Source organism: Oryzias latipes, chromosome 11 (genome assembly GCF_053564925.1).
Source record: "Oryzias latipes strain Hd-rR chromosome 11, Olatipes_Hd-rR_3.1".
NCBI lineage: Eukaryota > Metazoa > Chordata > Actinopteri > Beloniformes > Adrianichthyidae > Oryzias > Oryzias latipes.
Window position 1 is genome coordinate 13,154,319 of NC_136247.1, and position 15,361 is coordinate 13,169,679.

Here is a 15,361-nt window from a genome sequence, read left to right on the forward strand (position 1 = left end):
AGAGACATCAAAGTGAGTAAGTCACACACTCATAATTTGTCCTCACTTACAAGGCAAGCAAGTCACTAGATTCCTTTTAAGTTTAGCACAAAGTATAGACTTAAAAAAGACCTTTGAAGCCTACGATGAATGATCCAGGCAAGAGGAAAAGAATGCTATCTATCCCAGCATCTATGGTTTTTCCACCAACTATGACATTCAACCTGTCTCCCATAGCACTAATTGTCTTCCATGGAAAACTCCTGATATCCCACAGGAGAAGCTAACAACCCAACACACCTCAGATTGGAGTGCTATTGGGTTAGGGTTACCCATGATGGATTTTCATGACGCTGGTACCCCTGATGGATTTTCGTGACACTGTGGCAAATGTCTGAAAGCCTATTGACTTAGTTGAACCTGAGCGGATCCAAAGCATGGAAGCTAAATCTACATCAACATAATAAAGATATTAGCTCAGTCTTCACTATTATAGATGCTTACTCTGCACCCAAGTGTTCAATTAACAGACATTTTAAAAGTTTACCAACTTTCCATTCTTGCTAACCATCAGCAAACGCTTGAGGCAAGCTAGTTGTTGAGGCTAATTAAAGCGTGAACTGTTTACTGAATCACATTGACTTGGGGAGCACACGTCTGCTCCGGCTCACTTTGAAGGGTGAGGAGCTAATAAGCCCTTTTCTCCCTCAACTGCAGCTCTGACACTCCGCAGCTCTATTGTGAAACCCTACAGAGGCAGCCAATTAAAATTCACAACAAGGTGGGCTGCGTGGTCGTGCGGGATGCGAGCATGTTGCCGGACTTTGTAGTGCTGCGAGCTGCGATGCAAATCCAGGCAAATCCAGGCACTTTTACAGCAAATTAGAGGAAGGCTGAACTCCAGGTTAAAAATCAAAAGAAAAGACAATCACAAACACAGTTATGTTCAACTTACAACAGCAGCATTCACCTGCAACATGTTTCCCTGCTGCTGCGTAAATGAATTCATTTTCTTTGCTGCAGGGAGCTACAGGCTCAGGACAGTTGTCATCAGGACTCCAACAATGCCGTCCTGAATATAAAGAAGTTTATGACTTATTCCCCCTCAGCTGGAGGACTTTTTTTTTATTACAATTATACACAGTGATTTGCTTAAATTCCACTGTATCAAAATGTTGAGTCCTTTTCAGTACGGTGCAGTCAGAGAGGTGTTGTGCTCCCAGCATCTGCTGGATTCAGGATCACAAAAACTTCAAGATACATTTACCACACGCACGACAATCGTACCTTCCATTTTCACGACATCCTTAAAGAAGGCCACATGAAGATGTGGTGGCTCCTATCTACGACCCTCCACGGCCCGGACAACCTAAAAACCTGCAAATCCGGCATGATTCAGTACCCATACAGGCGCACAGGACATAAGGCTTTGCTGTTAGCAAGTTGGAATTTTTCTTCAGATGGTTGGACTATTAAATAGAAGTCTTTTCAGTAGGTGTTGACTCCAACCCCTCTTTTCAAATCTAATATTTTAAGTTTTTAGCAACTTTATGGAACCATCTTATTAGACAATCTTTGTAAGTTGAGTTTTCCCGTAAAGCTGCTGAATGTTATAATAGATTCAACTTTTCTTGTCTAAGTAACAACAACAACAAGTCTTGATAGAAAGATCAAGTCAAATCAAGTGCTGAAGTTTATGCTTAGGAAATTATTTAAAAAACAGAAGTTGGACCAACGACCAGATTGAAAAGAGAAAAGAAAAGGACAAAAAACATAAATCGGGACACTTACAGAATATGAATACCGACTTCTCTCGTTTATTACAGGGAATATGTTCCATAAATAACCTCAGATTACAGATATTTAAGGCTGTAAAACATTACACACTTTATACACTTTTCCATGAAAGTTCTTAACATTTTCACACATTTCTCTTATGTTTAACCTCTCAAAGTTTGAACCTTCATAGAAAAATAAGTCCAGTATTAAAGAATGAAAAACAAAGATCTGCTCACGATCAACAATTTATGTAACTCTGGAAGACTTAGGATGTTGTACCTTTATAGAAGAGACACAGAAAAAAGAGATGGACAAGATCAAGAGCCAACCAGGACGCAGTCCTGGGGAAAAAAGAGGCAAAGTTGCACTGACAAAATTAAATAAAACACTGCCATGTAGAGAGGGAACCATGTATAGTGTTACGAGCCGAGCCTTTCGGGGGCGGATGAGCTTTCTCCTCGCTTTGGATTGTTAGTTATGTTAATTGAACGCGGTGGTATCTGGGAGGCGATTGGCCCATCTCCTTTCTTCTAGGTTGGACGTCATCGCCTCGTCGTCCTGGTTGGCCTGGCACTCCATCTACAGCGTCGGCCCCGCCCCTCTGCGCTGGAGGCACGGACACATAAGCTGACGTGGCCCAAGCACCAGGGCGGCTGACTTTTCAGCTCGCCATTTGTGTTTTTGTGCACTTATTTTGGTTCGTTTTGGTTCTTGGCACATTGGAATGATTTCTACTTATACCCGTTTGTTTAAATGCTTTGTTTTACGGGCATGTGTTTTTTGATTATTGTTAACGGTGTCCATATCCTGTTGTGATCCCATGTGGGAGGGTGCCTGTGTGACAGACCCAGCTGCAGCTTATTGCCCCGAATAAATCAATTAACACGGTTTCATTGTATTGCTGCGTCCCTTTTCCCTCCCACACCTCGGGGTCGTAACAAGGCTCAGACTACTGGATTCAAAGTCCAGAGTGCTAACCTTGTTACGAGAGGTCCCGGGTTCATATCCCGGACGAGCCCCCACCTGTTACGACCCCGAGGTGTTTGTAAAACAAAGCATTTAAACAAACGGGTATAAGTAGAAATTATTCCAACCTAGAAAGAAAGGAGATGGGCCAATCGCCTCACAGATACCACCACGTTCAATTAACATAACTAACAATCCAAAGCGAGGAGAAAGCTCATCCGCCCCCGAAAGGCTTGGCTCGTAACATATAGTGTGTGTGCTCCAATGATGCGCCATAACATTGAAAACAATAACATCTCAATTAAGTGTGAACTTTTACAGGACAAAGCAGTTCTAGTCCCAGACATAACACAAATGAGTGACTTCTCAGCATCGCTCTGCTTTGTGTGTTTGCATTAAGACGTATGCAAACACTGACCTTAATCACAGCAATTCAGACAAACGCATGCTGGTTTTCATTTTTACTGAGAACAGATTTTTGTATCAATCACCCCCCCACCCTCCACACACACACACACACACACACACACACACACACACACACACACACACACACACACACACACATAGTGCTAAAAGAACTCCTCCTGCTTCTGTAACAAAGACACACTTGCTCAGAAGCTGCACCTCCTGTCCACTCATAAAAATGCACTTTAATGACTGAGGTACCACCCAGACTCATTAAAGTCTGCTGAGACAAAGATAACCGTATCAAACCTCGCATGCCAACTCCTGAGGAGGCGCACAACAAAGCAACATGTGGATCGCCTCAGAACGGTGACCGAACCAATCCAACTGAACATACTCATATGTGCACTCAAGACAAGACAAATGAAGACGCCCTCTCGTTTACCAGGCAGCGCAGACAGGCTCTTATAAAACATGCATGGCTTGTACTCCCCAGTGATCTACCTGCACATACACTCTTGTAATGGTCCAAACAGAGCTGCAAAAAGGAAGGATCTGTGAACGCCTGGCGTGCTCCATCATTTTTTGACAGGCAATTATTATATCTTGCTTCACACGCCGACACACTGACCAAAACATACGCAAAGGCTAATATACAATCTCAACTGATCCAAGCAAAGGCGTGTGTGCCCGCATGTGTCGTTCACAGCGACACGCAGGTTAATAATTCAAAACAGTGGTTAAGAAGGTAGTGCTCCCTCCTGATTAAATTATTTACATGCAACATCTAGACTCTGCGCCTGGCCTGAGGGACACAGGAATGGAGGAGAGACAGAGCTGATTAAGAAAGATTTGTTAGGGATGGGGAGGGAGGTGAAAGGAAGGACTCTGCACAGTAGGAAAGAATACATACACGAAGGAAGCAGAGGAAAAACTCTGGATTTAGAAAAGTCCTCAAAGTCACTCAATTGAAATTAAGTTGCAAGTGTGACAACCTGTGTCCATGTTGCAAAGGTGCACCATTTGTTTAAGGGGTTTGTTAGTTACTCTCTATAGTCTGAGAGGGAAAAATCAGCCAGAAACATTTTTTTTAAACTGACAGCAGTTTAAGATTTTTTTTTTTACAAACATTTAAATCAAATTATTCAGTCCATTATGTGGGAAATATTTTTTAAATAATAGTTCATTTTAGCGAGTAAAGAAAAATAAACATAACCTATTGACACACCCAGAAAATTTGAGAATTTTATTTTCATAAAAATAAGTCTTCTTTCTAACGTTCAGAGAACTTTAATAAATAACAGAAATCTAATAGAATTCATCTTTTTATTTATTTTTTTTATTTCTGAGAAAAACAATGTTGATAGTTTTTCTTGTTGCAGTTTTTCTCTGACTTTTTCTTTTTACTTGCTTTGTTTTACTTTGGTAAAAAAAAACAACAATTGTTTTAAAGTTTGTGTGACATTCACACATCCATATGTAACAAATTGAATCCATTTCTGTAAATATCATCCCTAATATCATACTGTTCAAAAATGAAAGATACCATACGTGCTGACATTTCCATCACGTAATACGTTTTTGTTTACACAAACACAAACGAAATGTCAACACAGACTGAAGATTTTGCCTGTTTAGTCACACACAAAAGCAAACCTAGGAGAAACAGATTGAGTGTGCCAGAGTTCATGAGATCCACACATCATTCTAACCATTGTTTCTGTGTTTTCGTTCAAGACTAAAGACATTTTTCTGCAGCATTCCTGGGCTTTTCATAGTCAGCAGACCTTGTTGCCTTTTGGGCACACAGCCAACTTGCAGACCGTGCTGTTCCATTCGTTTCATTGATCTGGATGCCTGTGAGGCTCCTTAACTGCTCTGTGACAATGTCTTCCTCTTTTTCTGGGTTAGGCCTGCACTCGCCCACTCCCCCCCAGCACCCTGCTTCTTTTAGAGCAGGCTGCATCACCTGCAGCTTCTACATTTGCATTCCCTCCAGAGACCTTTCACTCATGGTCAGAGCTGTTTCCATCAAACACAGGGAAATTTCCTGAGGATTTTAGGATGCAGTTGACTTAACCACTGGAGGGTCGTCGCTGCTTAAGTACAGAATTTGAATGGTTCTTACCCTTCTGTGGGGAATTCTACATTCAGAAAAAGTTTTGCTTTTGCTTCTGGCCTGATAAGTTTACAAAAGTGCAAGCAAATACTTCTATAATCTGTTTTTTATCTTGCTTTTTGGTTTTTAAATGTTCAAAATGTTTTTATTTGAAGCACTTTGAGTTACATTTGCTCTACAAAGTTTGATTAATTTGATTACTAAGTTTCACTGAGTAAAAAAGTACATTTTTTCTAAAATGAAAGGGTTTGCAAAGACAGAATTATTTAGCTCAAAGAAATTGTTTTAGCAAAATAAATGTTTTTGCAAAAAAATAAATACGCATCAAACCAGATTAAAAAAAATCTACTACAAGAATAAAATCAGCTCAGATTGAAAAAAAATTGCCTTCATGCTTTAAAGTTTTTCATTGAGATTGAGGTCTCTTTAAATGCACTCTGGAACAAAGGGGGGAAAAAATAAAATAAGAGTAAAATTCAATTTTTTCTCAATAAATTTTGTGTTAAAGTTCCAAAAAAAGATAAAGTTGTTAGAAAACACAAACCTTTTTTCTGCCAAACTAAAAGAACACCCTTGGATCCTGTTTACCGAGCACACTCAAGCTAGTATAATATAAATCTCTAAAATACTGATCATTTATCTGAAGAAAGTTCAGTTTTTAGCCACGTCTGTTGGCGTGACAGGAGAGCCCTCAGCAGAAGTGCAGAGATGGAAAAATGATGATCTGCTGAAGCCACATCTCTACGGGTCATCTACAAAATCATTTTATCAAACATTAAAAAGTAGTGCATTAAATTATATGAGATATATCTAACAGACTTTAATAGTTTAATCACAGCCCAGTATCTGACTGCAATAAAACAGCCTGTACATCGACCTCCATGATTTCCTGTCTAGAAGTCGGGATCTGTAATTACATGGCCGTCGTCAGTCATGTCACCAAATCCCAGCGTGGATTTATAAACGTCTGGAAAAAGCATAAGTCTGTCTGTTCTGTGTTTTTTCATCCACTATGGAAGGTTTAGAGTGCTGTGTGTAATGTGGACGCCCAACGCCACACCACTTTAGAGGCACCAGCGAGCAAAGCACAGGGCACAGGCGACTCGGCATAATAATAATCCATCCAGAAACTCATTTTCCCACAGTCCCCGCTGGCAGGACATTACTTTTGCGAGCGGCTTGTTTGTGTTTCTTGTTGTCTGAGTGTCATGCAAGCGTTTTTGTGTGACTAACCGAATGTTTAACCTGTTTTAGAGCATATGTGTGCACTTAATTACTCGAGTGAAAGGAAGAAAAACACATAAATCTTAGCAGCAGACTATTTATGTCACGGTTTTAGCAAAGGTTACTGTTTGTTTCTTGAAAGAGAAGGTTAATCGCATCACCTGTGATCATGATGGGAACGTGCCAGGACTCCAAAAACAGGAGAAACGCAGCATGAAGGGTGTGGAGGGGAGGAAAGAGATGCGGAGAAGCAAAGCTGAAAGTGTGGGGTGCAACGCTTGATGTAGCAGAAGGGGAAGAGAATGTTCTGGACTGACAGTCACCCTCGGGCAGTGGCATAAACAAGGAGGACAGCCAGGAAAACGTAAGAGGGACACATTGTATTACATCAACATGCACAGACAAGACGAGAGTGAAGACAGAAAGAAAGTCTGTCTGTGGGATCTTTTTCTCGTCTGATGGAACTTGTTTTAGCTTTGACCCATTCTAGAGTGAAGGTCACAACTGTGGGCTCTCAGGAAATCAAAGGAAACCTGTTACTTTTATTTTGAAAGACCCTTGGCTCCACTTCTTTGTATCTCCATGTGGGAACAAAAGACAAGTGCAATTAGAATTTCACTTATCCCGATATTAAAGACTAAAAAGATGAATATGCCAAGGCTAAAATTAAAGTATAAAGTATAAAGTGGAAAACAGAGAAGCAATCGGCTTTTAACCTACAACAGCCACAGCCATAGTAGTAGTTCCTGTAAAAAACAAAAAAAGGTTTTAAATAAATCAATCTTAAATTCTTCTAGAAAGAGTACTCCAGCGGTTTTCCACCTTTAGCTCCCTCTACATATTTTTTTTAGGTTTTGTTTTAAACCATATTAGCTGATAACCTTTAGACCAGTTCCATTTGTTTTTACTCACATCATCACTGACAAGATTTCTGATTTTTAACAAAACATCTTAAGTCTACAATTCTTTTCACCTAAGGTACATGGTAAATGGCATTCTACCTTCCTCGAAGGCCCAAAGCATTTTACAGTCATACTCTTACTCACGCATACACACACACATTCACACACTAAGGCAAGTCTCTTGAACCGCCCCACATTAGTACTCTCCCACCGCCATTTTATTCTGCACCAAAAAAAGACGGCTTTGGCACGTCCACTTGAATTATTATTATTATTATTTCTTTATTCTTTCAACTCTACTTGTTTCTCCTTGTTTATTTACAGCCGTGTGTTAAAAGCATATTTAATTTAGTGCGTTATGTATGTGTTTTTTTATGTACTTATATTTAATAAAGAAGCTGAACACATTTCTGCCCACATTTCAGTGACAGAAACAGCAATTATTTCCATGCGGCTTCACACTTCCTTGTGTTGCCTTATTACTGAGCATAGATCCAGGATGCATGTCAATGTAATAAGTAGAGGGGATCAGAGACAGACAGTTACCAGTAAGTAAAGCAGGTTGAAGCCAGTGGGGAGTAACAAAGAGCGAGATGAAGAAACAGATAGAGGAGAGAGCTGTTTAATTTCCTCGATCACTCCTTTCTTTTTCTTTTTTTTCCCCCTAAGGTCTACTTTAAACACAGTTTGATGAGGAGTGGTGTGGCACTGTGTCACCATGAGTACAGCCTGATACTGGCACAGGGATTCACAGTGTAATTATCCAGCCAGGCAGTTGAGACGCTATCATGGAGGCTGATCTGCATGAAACACCGAGGGGAAGGCTGAGAGGGCTGGGCTTCCTGCTTCAATTACCTGCTCAGCTTATGTCTGGAACCCAGTCAGCTGAAAGAAATGACATTATCTGCTCCAAACTAGTATTATTCCGTGCCACTTCTTTATTCCAGTGTCATTTTTTATCTCAGGGAACCCAGAGCTTATAGTTTTCAGGTAAAAGTGATGGATGGATAGGAGCAGCGGAGATTATATCAGCAGCTTAAACTAAAAAACTTGAACATCACCAGTTTAACCCCTTCAACAGGTAGGAATCCTGCAAAGTTTCTTTGCCAACACTTGTAACAAAAGTTTCAGGTTCCCGCGTTCAAAACTCCCGCATTCACACATCGTCGCACAAGTTTGAACCCCTTTTTTCAAAATGCACGGAATGAAGTAAAAGACAGTAAAAACAAAGTAAAACACAGTAAAAGACAAAATAAAATCCACAAAAAGCTCTTCTAAATAAAAACGTCTTGACCTGACATTTAAAGCACTCAACAGAGTTGTTCTGTTGTAATGACAAAGACAAAGAGCGATAGCTTCTGGTTTTATAGCGGGTTTTTGGGATGTTTATAGCTTGAAGACCTCAAGGACCAAGCTGAAGAGTAGGTATTGCAGGAGTTTGTTCATGCAAGGCTCCAAAAAGTAAAAGTAAACTAAGTAAGTAAAGTCGAGTTGAGTAGTGTTTTTTTTTTTTTTTTTCAAAATAACAAAGTGCCAATCGTTTGAAAATTGATCATGCAGGATATATTAATAAATGCAATTTATTTCTGGTCGAAATTATATGACAAGAAGGCTTTCATATATCGGAATAGAGCTGTGAAAGAAAAAGCCTGGAGCAAGATTCACCCGATTTGCACCGCTTTGACATTTCACAACAAAACTCTTCCAACTGTGAGGACGTGCACAGGTGTGTACGTAACACAAGAACGCACCTCTGCTGCACAATTGATCAATTTATACATGCTGATGCCTGACAACTTGAAGTGCATTTTGGTCCAAATGAATTGCATCACACATGTGAGTAAAATTTGCAAGTTTGGAACTTGCGAAGGCGTGGCAGAGGTGCAAAAATAACATCAGCTTTTTATGCATTGACTCTTTTGTTGTCCTTGAAACAAAATCTCCATCCGCATTCACCTCGATCTCAAACTATAGTACATATAAAAGTTAGTTTCAGGTTTACCTGAACTTCTAAGGATAAACCAGGTGCATTTAGAGAAGAAAAATAGATAAAAGATTATAATAATCCTAGAAGTAAATTGTTTACCAATAAGGTTACTTTGAATTCAAATAATAGATGTAAGTAAATAGACAAATGAAGACGCATATGGTATTTAGCTCTTGTGCTTTCTGCTCACAGATAGAAATGCTCTTCTCTTGAGTCAGAGTTTGTTGAAACGGCAGAATCTCACATGATCCCTCCAACCACACTTTTCCGAGTATTGCAGCTTTTATTTATATGTGCAAAAATGCTTTCCCAGAAGTAATAGAACCTGACAACTAAATGTGATTTGTGTAAACAAATGATGATACTTGTCTGCTGCTGCATCTTTCCAGTAAAATGTTTTTATTATTTTTTTCCCCAGTTAAATCCCCCAGTGAATTGAGGGAAATACTGGAAGCACCCACTACCAAAGAATGCAAAAAAAAAAAAAAAAAAAAAGGTCATCTTGTAGATCCATTGTAATGTGCTCACTCCAACCACTAACACTACTTAGGGGAGGTAATATTCACAAACAACAGGTGCTGCTTTAAATTTTTAATCTACCGTTTCCGAAGGATCCATCAGTTTACATCAACAATTCAGCAGAAGGCTTTTTTCTGTCCTATGGGGCGAATTTGTTTGCTGAAAACAGATCACACATAAAAGTAGAAATCAGAAGTCGAATTTCAGATGAACAAACTCCGGGGATCAAGTAAGCAAACATCTCAGCTGGGATTAGAGTTAAAGCTTGTACTTAAAAAAACAGAAGCATTTAAAAACACTTGAATAAATGTAAATGAGGAAGGTTAAGCTCACAAAAGAACAGAACAGACCTGGATCCACTATGAAGGTCCCTCTAATCACATCTGCGTTTTTTGTGTCTGACAAAAAATAAAGTAACAAATGTGACCGAAACAGTCGTTCCTCTTGACAAAATTGACTCTGTTGAGCGTTTGTTTATCCAGGGAATTTGCTCAAAGGATTCCTGACCCTTTCATTAGAGACATTTCTGAGAATAGCTGTGCTCAATTTGGGATAAGTAATGCTAATGACAGATGCGGGTAATGTGCTCTGATTGGAAAGCAGTGCACCTGATTCAACTCATCAACTCTTCATTGCACCGGCAGAAGGCTCATTAAGACACAGGCATTCGAATCAGGTGTTTCGGAGCTGAAAAACATGCAAAGAAGCAGCGGGAGGATCAGAGCCGGAAGAGAACCACAGGTCAAAACATTCGGAAAGGTCTGAACATTGTTCACACGTCATTAATCCAGCATGAATTTTATAAAACCATTCAAAAATTAAACCAAAAGTTCTCTGGCTTTTTAAACAGAAAAGTGGAAGTCTGTTTGCAAAGACATTAGGTACGTCTGAATTCCCTTTTGTTGAAGAAAGGATCATTTCTTAGTTGAAAAGGCCCTCAAGTTTGAACTCAGCAGATTAAGAAAAATAAAGGAGTTCCTATTCATTCTTTCTTATTATACCCTTTAGCGGGTGACATGCCAGATCATTCCTTTATAAGGAAAATATTAATCCAATCAGACAAATTGTTGGTTCAAAACACTAAAATCAAAGAGATAATGGATTTTCTCGGATTAAATGGAGAAAGCCTCAACCAGTTACTTTGTCAAAGGCTTTACTGTTTTGTTATCCAGCAGAATTATTTGGCTAATCTTGACAGCTGTTGGAGATAAACTTTTGTACGAATGCTTACAGCAAAACTGAGCACATTGACCTTCTCTTACTAAGGAAGGCAAACTTTGTTTTCCTATTTTAATACTTCAACGTGTATTTGTGTTGTTTAGGTCAATCTGCTTACATGTTTTGTAAATCAGCTGTGACTGCAACATTTATTTGGACTTACATTTAGATCATGTCATTTACATAGCTGTGACAGCTGGAAAGGTGAAGTCCTATTTTTGTGCTTGTGTGCATTGTGTGGGGGGTCATGGGGTCCATGTGTGAATGGGGAGGTGGGGGGCAAAGGGGTGAGTTGGTTTCAAAATTTTTTTTTTTTTGTATTATGTTTGTTTTTAATTGTAAAGCGCTTTGAGCTGCAACACATAAAAAAACCCCACTTTTTTATAAATAAAGTTTGATTGAAAATTGATCATGGAGGCAAAATTGATAATTGGGGTTTGTGCAAATTGTGGAATTCTGTAACACCAAGTATTTCATTCATCGGAATAGAGCTGTGAAAGAAAAAACCTGGAGCAAGATTCAAGAGATTTGCACCGCTTCAACATTTTGCATCTATTGGCTAGCGACAGTATAGTATGAGCACCATATGCCAAAAATGCGTGCAACGTGAACGTAGAATAGTCTCTGTTTTCTCTTATTTGAATGGACTAAATGCTTCTCCAATTAGACTTACATCCCCCTCACTTAACTAATAGTATACTATACTTGGGAAATCATGACAGAAGTCTAAATGTGAAATATTTATAGGAGGAGGCTTAGCTGTCATATACCGCAGAAACCTTCATCTGACACCCATTTCAACACCTGTACTGTCTACATTTGAATGCCTGTTATTCAAATGCAGAACAGAAAAAATAACAATAACAGTAATTCTTATTTACCGACCACCCAAAATAAACACCGGCTTTTTCAATGAACTCCAAGACCTGCTGACGACAATATGCGCAACATCACCTAGTACGCTCATACTAGGAGACTTCAATTTACATGTAGACACTCCTACAAACTGCTCTGCTGTCGAGTTTTTGGAATTACTTGACACCTTACAGCTAACACAGCATGTAAAAGAACCCACACACTCTAAAGGACACACTCTTGACTTGGCTATCACGGACACAGCCCCTATTACCAACATGGAAATTTATGACTTGGGCGTGTCTGACCACAAGGTTATTTCATTGGAACTAGCATTAGCTCACCAACATAAAAACACAAAACGGGAAATATATTTCAGGAACCTGAAAAACATTGACCATGCAGCCATACAAGAGGATATACAAAAACTCTCTCTGCCATCACCACTCACCTCAGTTAATGAATCTGTTGACCGCTACAATTCTACACTTCATAACATTCTGCAATCCCATGCACCCCTGAAATCAAGAACCGTCTCTTTCACTAGATCAGCCCCGTGGTACACAGAGGAACTGCGAATTCTTAAAAGACTTGGACGAACCATGGAACGAAGACTCATAAAAAACAACCTGACAGTACACAAACAGGCCTATCGAGACCATCAAAAACTCTACTGTAGAGCCCTTAAAATAGCCAGGCAAAAGTTCTATTCCCACAAGATCAATAGCAACACTGGAAATTCAAAACAGCTGTTTTCCACCATACACTCTCTGCTTAAGCCCCCCACACTTACCCATAGTGACGCTAGTGTCAGCAGCTGTGATAGATTCAAGGATTTTTTCACCAACAAAATATCTTCCATAAAATCTAACTTCCTGCCCACTACTACTATTCCCACCTCATCTGAAAACACGACTGTACCAACAGCTCCAAGGCCCCTTTCTGAATTCACACCCACTACACAGAAAGAAGTTGAGGCCATCTTAAGGACTATGAAATCCTCAACCTGCTCACTTGACCCCCTCCCAACAGCCCTGATCAAAGACAACATTTCAATTATCAGTCCAATTATCGCAACTATAATTAACCAATCACTACAAGCCGGTCATGTTCCCCTTGCTCTCAAAACCGCCATCATTAGACCACACTTAAAAAAAACGGCACTGGACCCTGATAACTTGGCAAACTATAGACCCATTTCCAACCTACCATTCCTGTCCAAGGTTCTTGAAAAAGTTGTCGCCGCTCAGCTCCACCATCATCTCTCAACGCACAGCTTGTATGAAAAATTTCAGTCTGGCTTCCGGCCAGCTCACAGTACAGAGACAGCCCTGGTCCGAGTCATGAATGACCTACTCATGGCTGCGGACCAGGGCTCCCCATCTCTACTCATCCTTCTTGACCTATCAGCTGCATTTGACACTGTGGATCACGGCATTCTCCTTAACCGTCTTCATACTACTGTTGGACTCTCTGGGAACATACTCAACTGGTTTAAATCATATCTCACAAACAGGACAGAATATGTGGCTCTGGGAAATGCTAAATCCCACACACACACAGTCACCTGCGGAGTTCCTCAAGGCTCTGTTCTTGGACCTTCACTCTTTACCATCTACATATCTCCACTTGGACAAATCATTCGTAAACACAACATTTCATTCCACTGTTACGCCGACGACACACAATTATATGTAAAAATGAATTCCACTCCCACCATAACTTCTTCTGCCCTCCAGGCATGTCTCGAGGAGATAGAAGCATGGATGGCTGAAAACTCTCTCCAGTTCAACAGCAACAAGACTGAAGCCATATTAATCGGTACCCCTCACCAGATCAAAACATCCTCCACCAAAAGCATTCTGGTCTCTGGTCACAACATTCCACTTTCTTCACCTGTGATAAATCTTGGTGTCAAAATCGATTCTACTCTAACATTTGATCATCATATACGTCACCTCTCCAAAGTCTCTTTTTTTCCATCTGAAAAACATTGCAAAGCTCCGCCCCTCACTAACCCAGTCTGATGCAGAAAAACTAATCCATGCTTTTGTCTCCTCCAGACTAGATTACTGCAATGCTCTCCTTGTTGGGATTCCTGGCAGGAGCCTGGAAAAGCTCCAGCACATCCAAAACTGCGCTGCTAGGGTCCTGACAAGGAGACGCAAATTTGACCACATCACTCCTGTCCTTCAGTCACTTCACTGGTTACCCATTCGTTCCAGAATTCAATACAAACTCTGTCTCCTCACCTACCAATGCGTCCATGGAACTGCCCCTGCCTACCTCAGTGAGCTCCTTTCCCTGCACGCCACTTCACGACTCCTCCGTTCCAATTTCACACACTGCCTTCATCAGCCAAGGACCAGGCTAACCACTATGGGAGACAGAGCCTTTCAGGCTGCTGCCCCTCGACTCTGGAACAATCTTCCACAATCCCTCAGAGCCCCACAAAGCCTTGGCACATTCAAAAAAGGCTTAAAAACTTTTCTTTTTAATAATGCTTTTTAGTACTTTCATTGTTGTTTTATTTTTGTCTTACCTTGTTCTTATTGTAAATCATTTTTATTTCTGCCTCCATTGTAGCGCTTTGGGATTTTATCTAAAATGTAAAGCGCATTCTAAATAAAATTTATTATTATATTATTATTATTATATTTTTCAGTGCATTTTTCCTTTTCTTTTTTAGTTCTGCAAGTTTCACAAAGACACTAATTTAAAAGTTTTGCAGCTGTCATATTATTCTAAACTTTTGAAGTAAAGAATTACTTTTAACCAAAAATAAGTAACCTGTTATGAATGACAGTTTGGAAGTAGCTCGTATAGTAACACTGGTGGGGTCCAACTGCACTTGCAAAAGCCCACAGATCTCACATTACAGAAGACTGACCTCTGCTTTGACTACAGACAGTTTCATCCCACTGCTGGTTTTATGTTCCACCAACATACTAAAAAAAGACGACATCCAGCAGCTCCGCAGATTGCATAACGTCCGCTTTCAGTCAACTTCGCAGGGTGCCATCGCCATCCAACACAGAGAGCTGCGTGTACGCAGGATGTGCTTGAAGCAAATCGAGTCTGCACACGAGAGCATGTGTGTGTTTGTGCAGCCACTGAGCTTCTGACCATCGGTGAGTATGTGAGAGGACGACTCTGTTAGCAGGTGAATCACTCCAGGCGAACATGCAGTCACACACATGTGCACTGGGCTGTTAAGGCTCGCCTGCAGAGAAGATGGCATGCAACACCTTCACCCGATTTACTCCAGTTAGCCCTCCAACACATGAGCAGATGTGGATCGGCTCATAAGGAGAACAGAAATTCTCCACCTTGAGGGCCATGCAGGAAGTAACACTTAACCAGCTGTTGAAGGAGCTGAATCATTGAGGGCTTATCAGACTTATG

General features: G+C 40.3%; 1 protein-coding gene across 6 annotated transcripts in view; it reads right to left on the minus strand.

The window, feature by feature from the left end:
- Positions 1-15,361, minus strand: part of pvrl2l (PVR cell adhesion molecule related 2 like) — a 340,090-nt gene that overhangs the window by 219,660 nt on the left and 105,069 nt on the right. For 3 of the 6 annotated variants that reach the window (XM_078954848.1, XM_078954849.1, XM_078954847.1), the window contains exon 1: positions 6,637-6,661. The exons of the other annotated variants lie outside the window; for them this stretch is intronic. In XM_078954848.1, coding sequence (XP_078810974.1) covers positions 6,637-6,646 — 10 coding nt within the window. In that variant the 5' untranslated portion in view covers positions 6,647-6,661. Of the gene's footprint in view, positions 1-6,636; positions 6,662-15,361 lie in introns of those variants that run through there. 6 annotated transcript variants of the gene reach the window in all.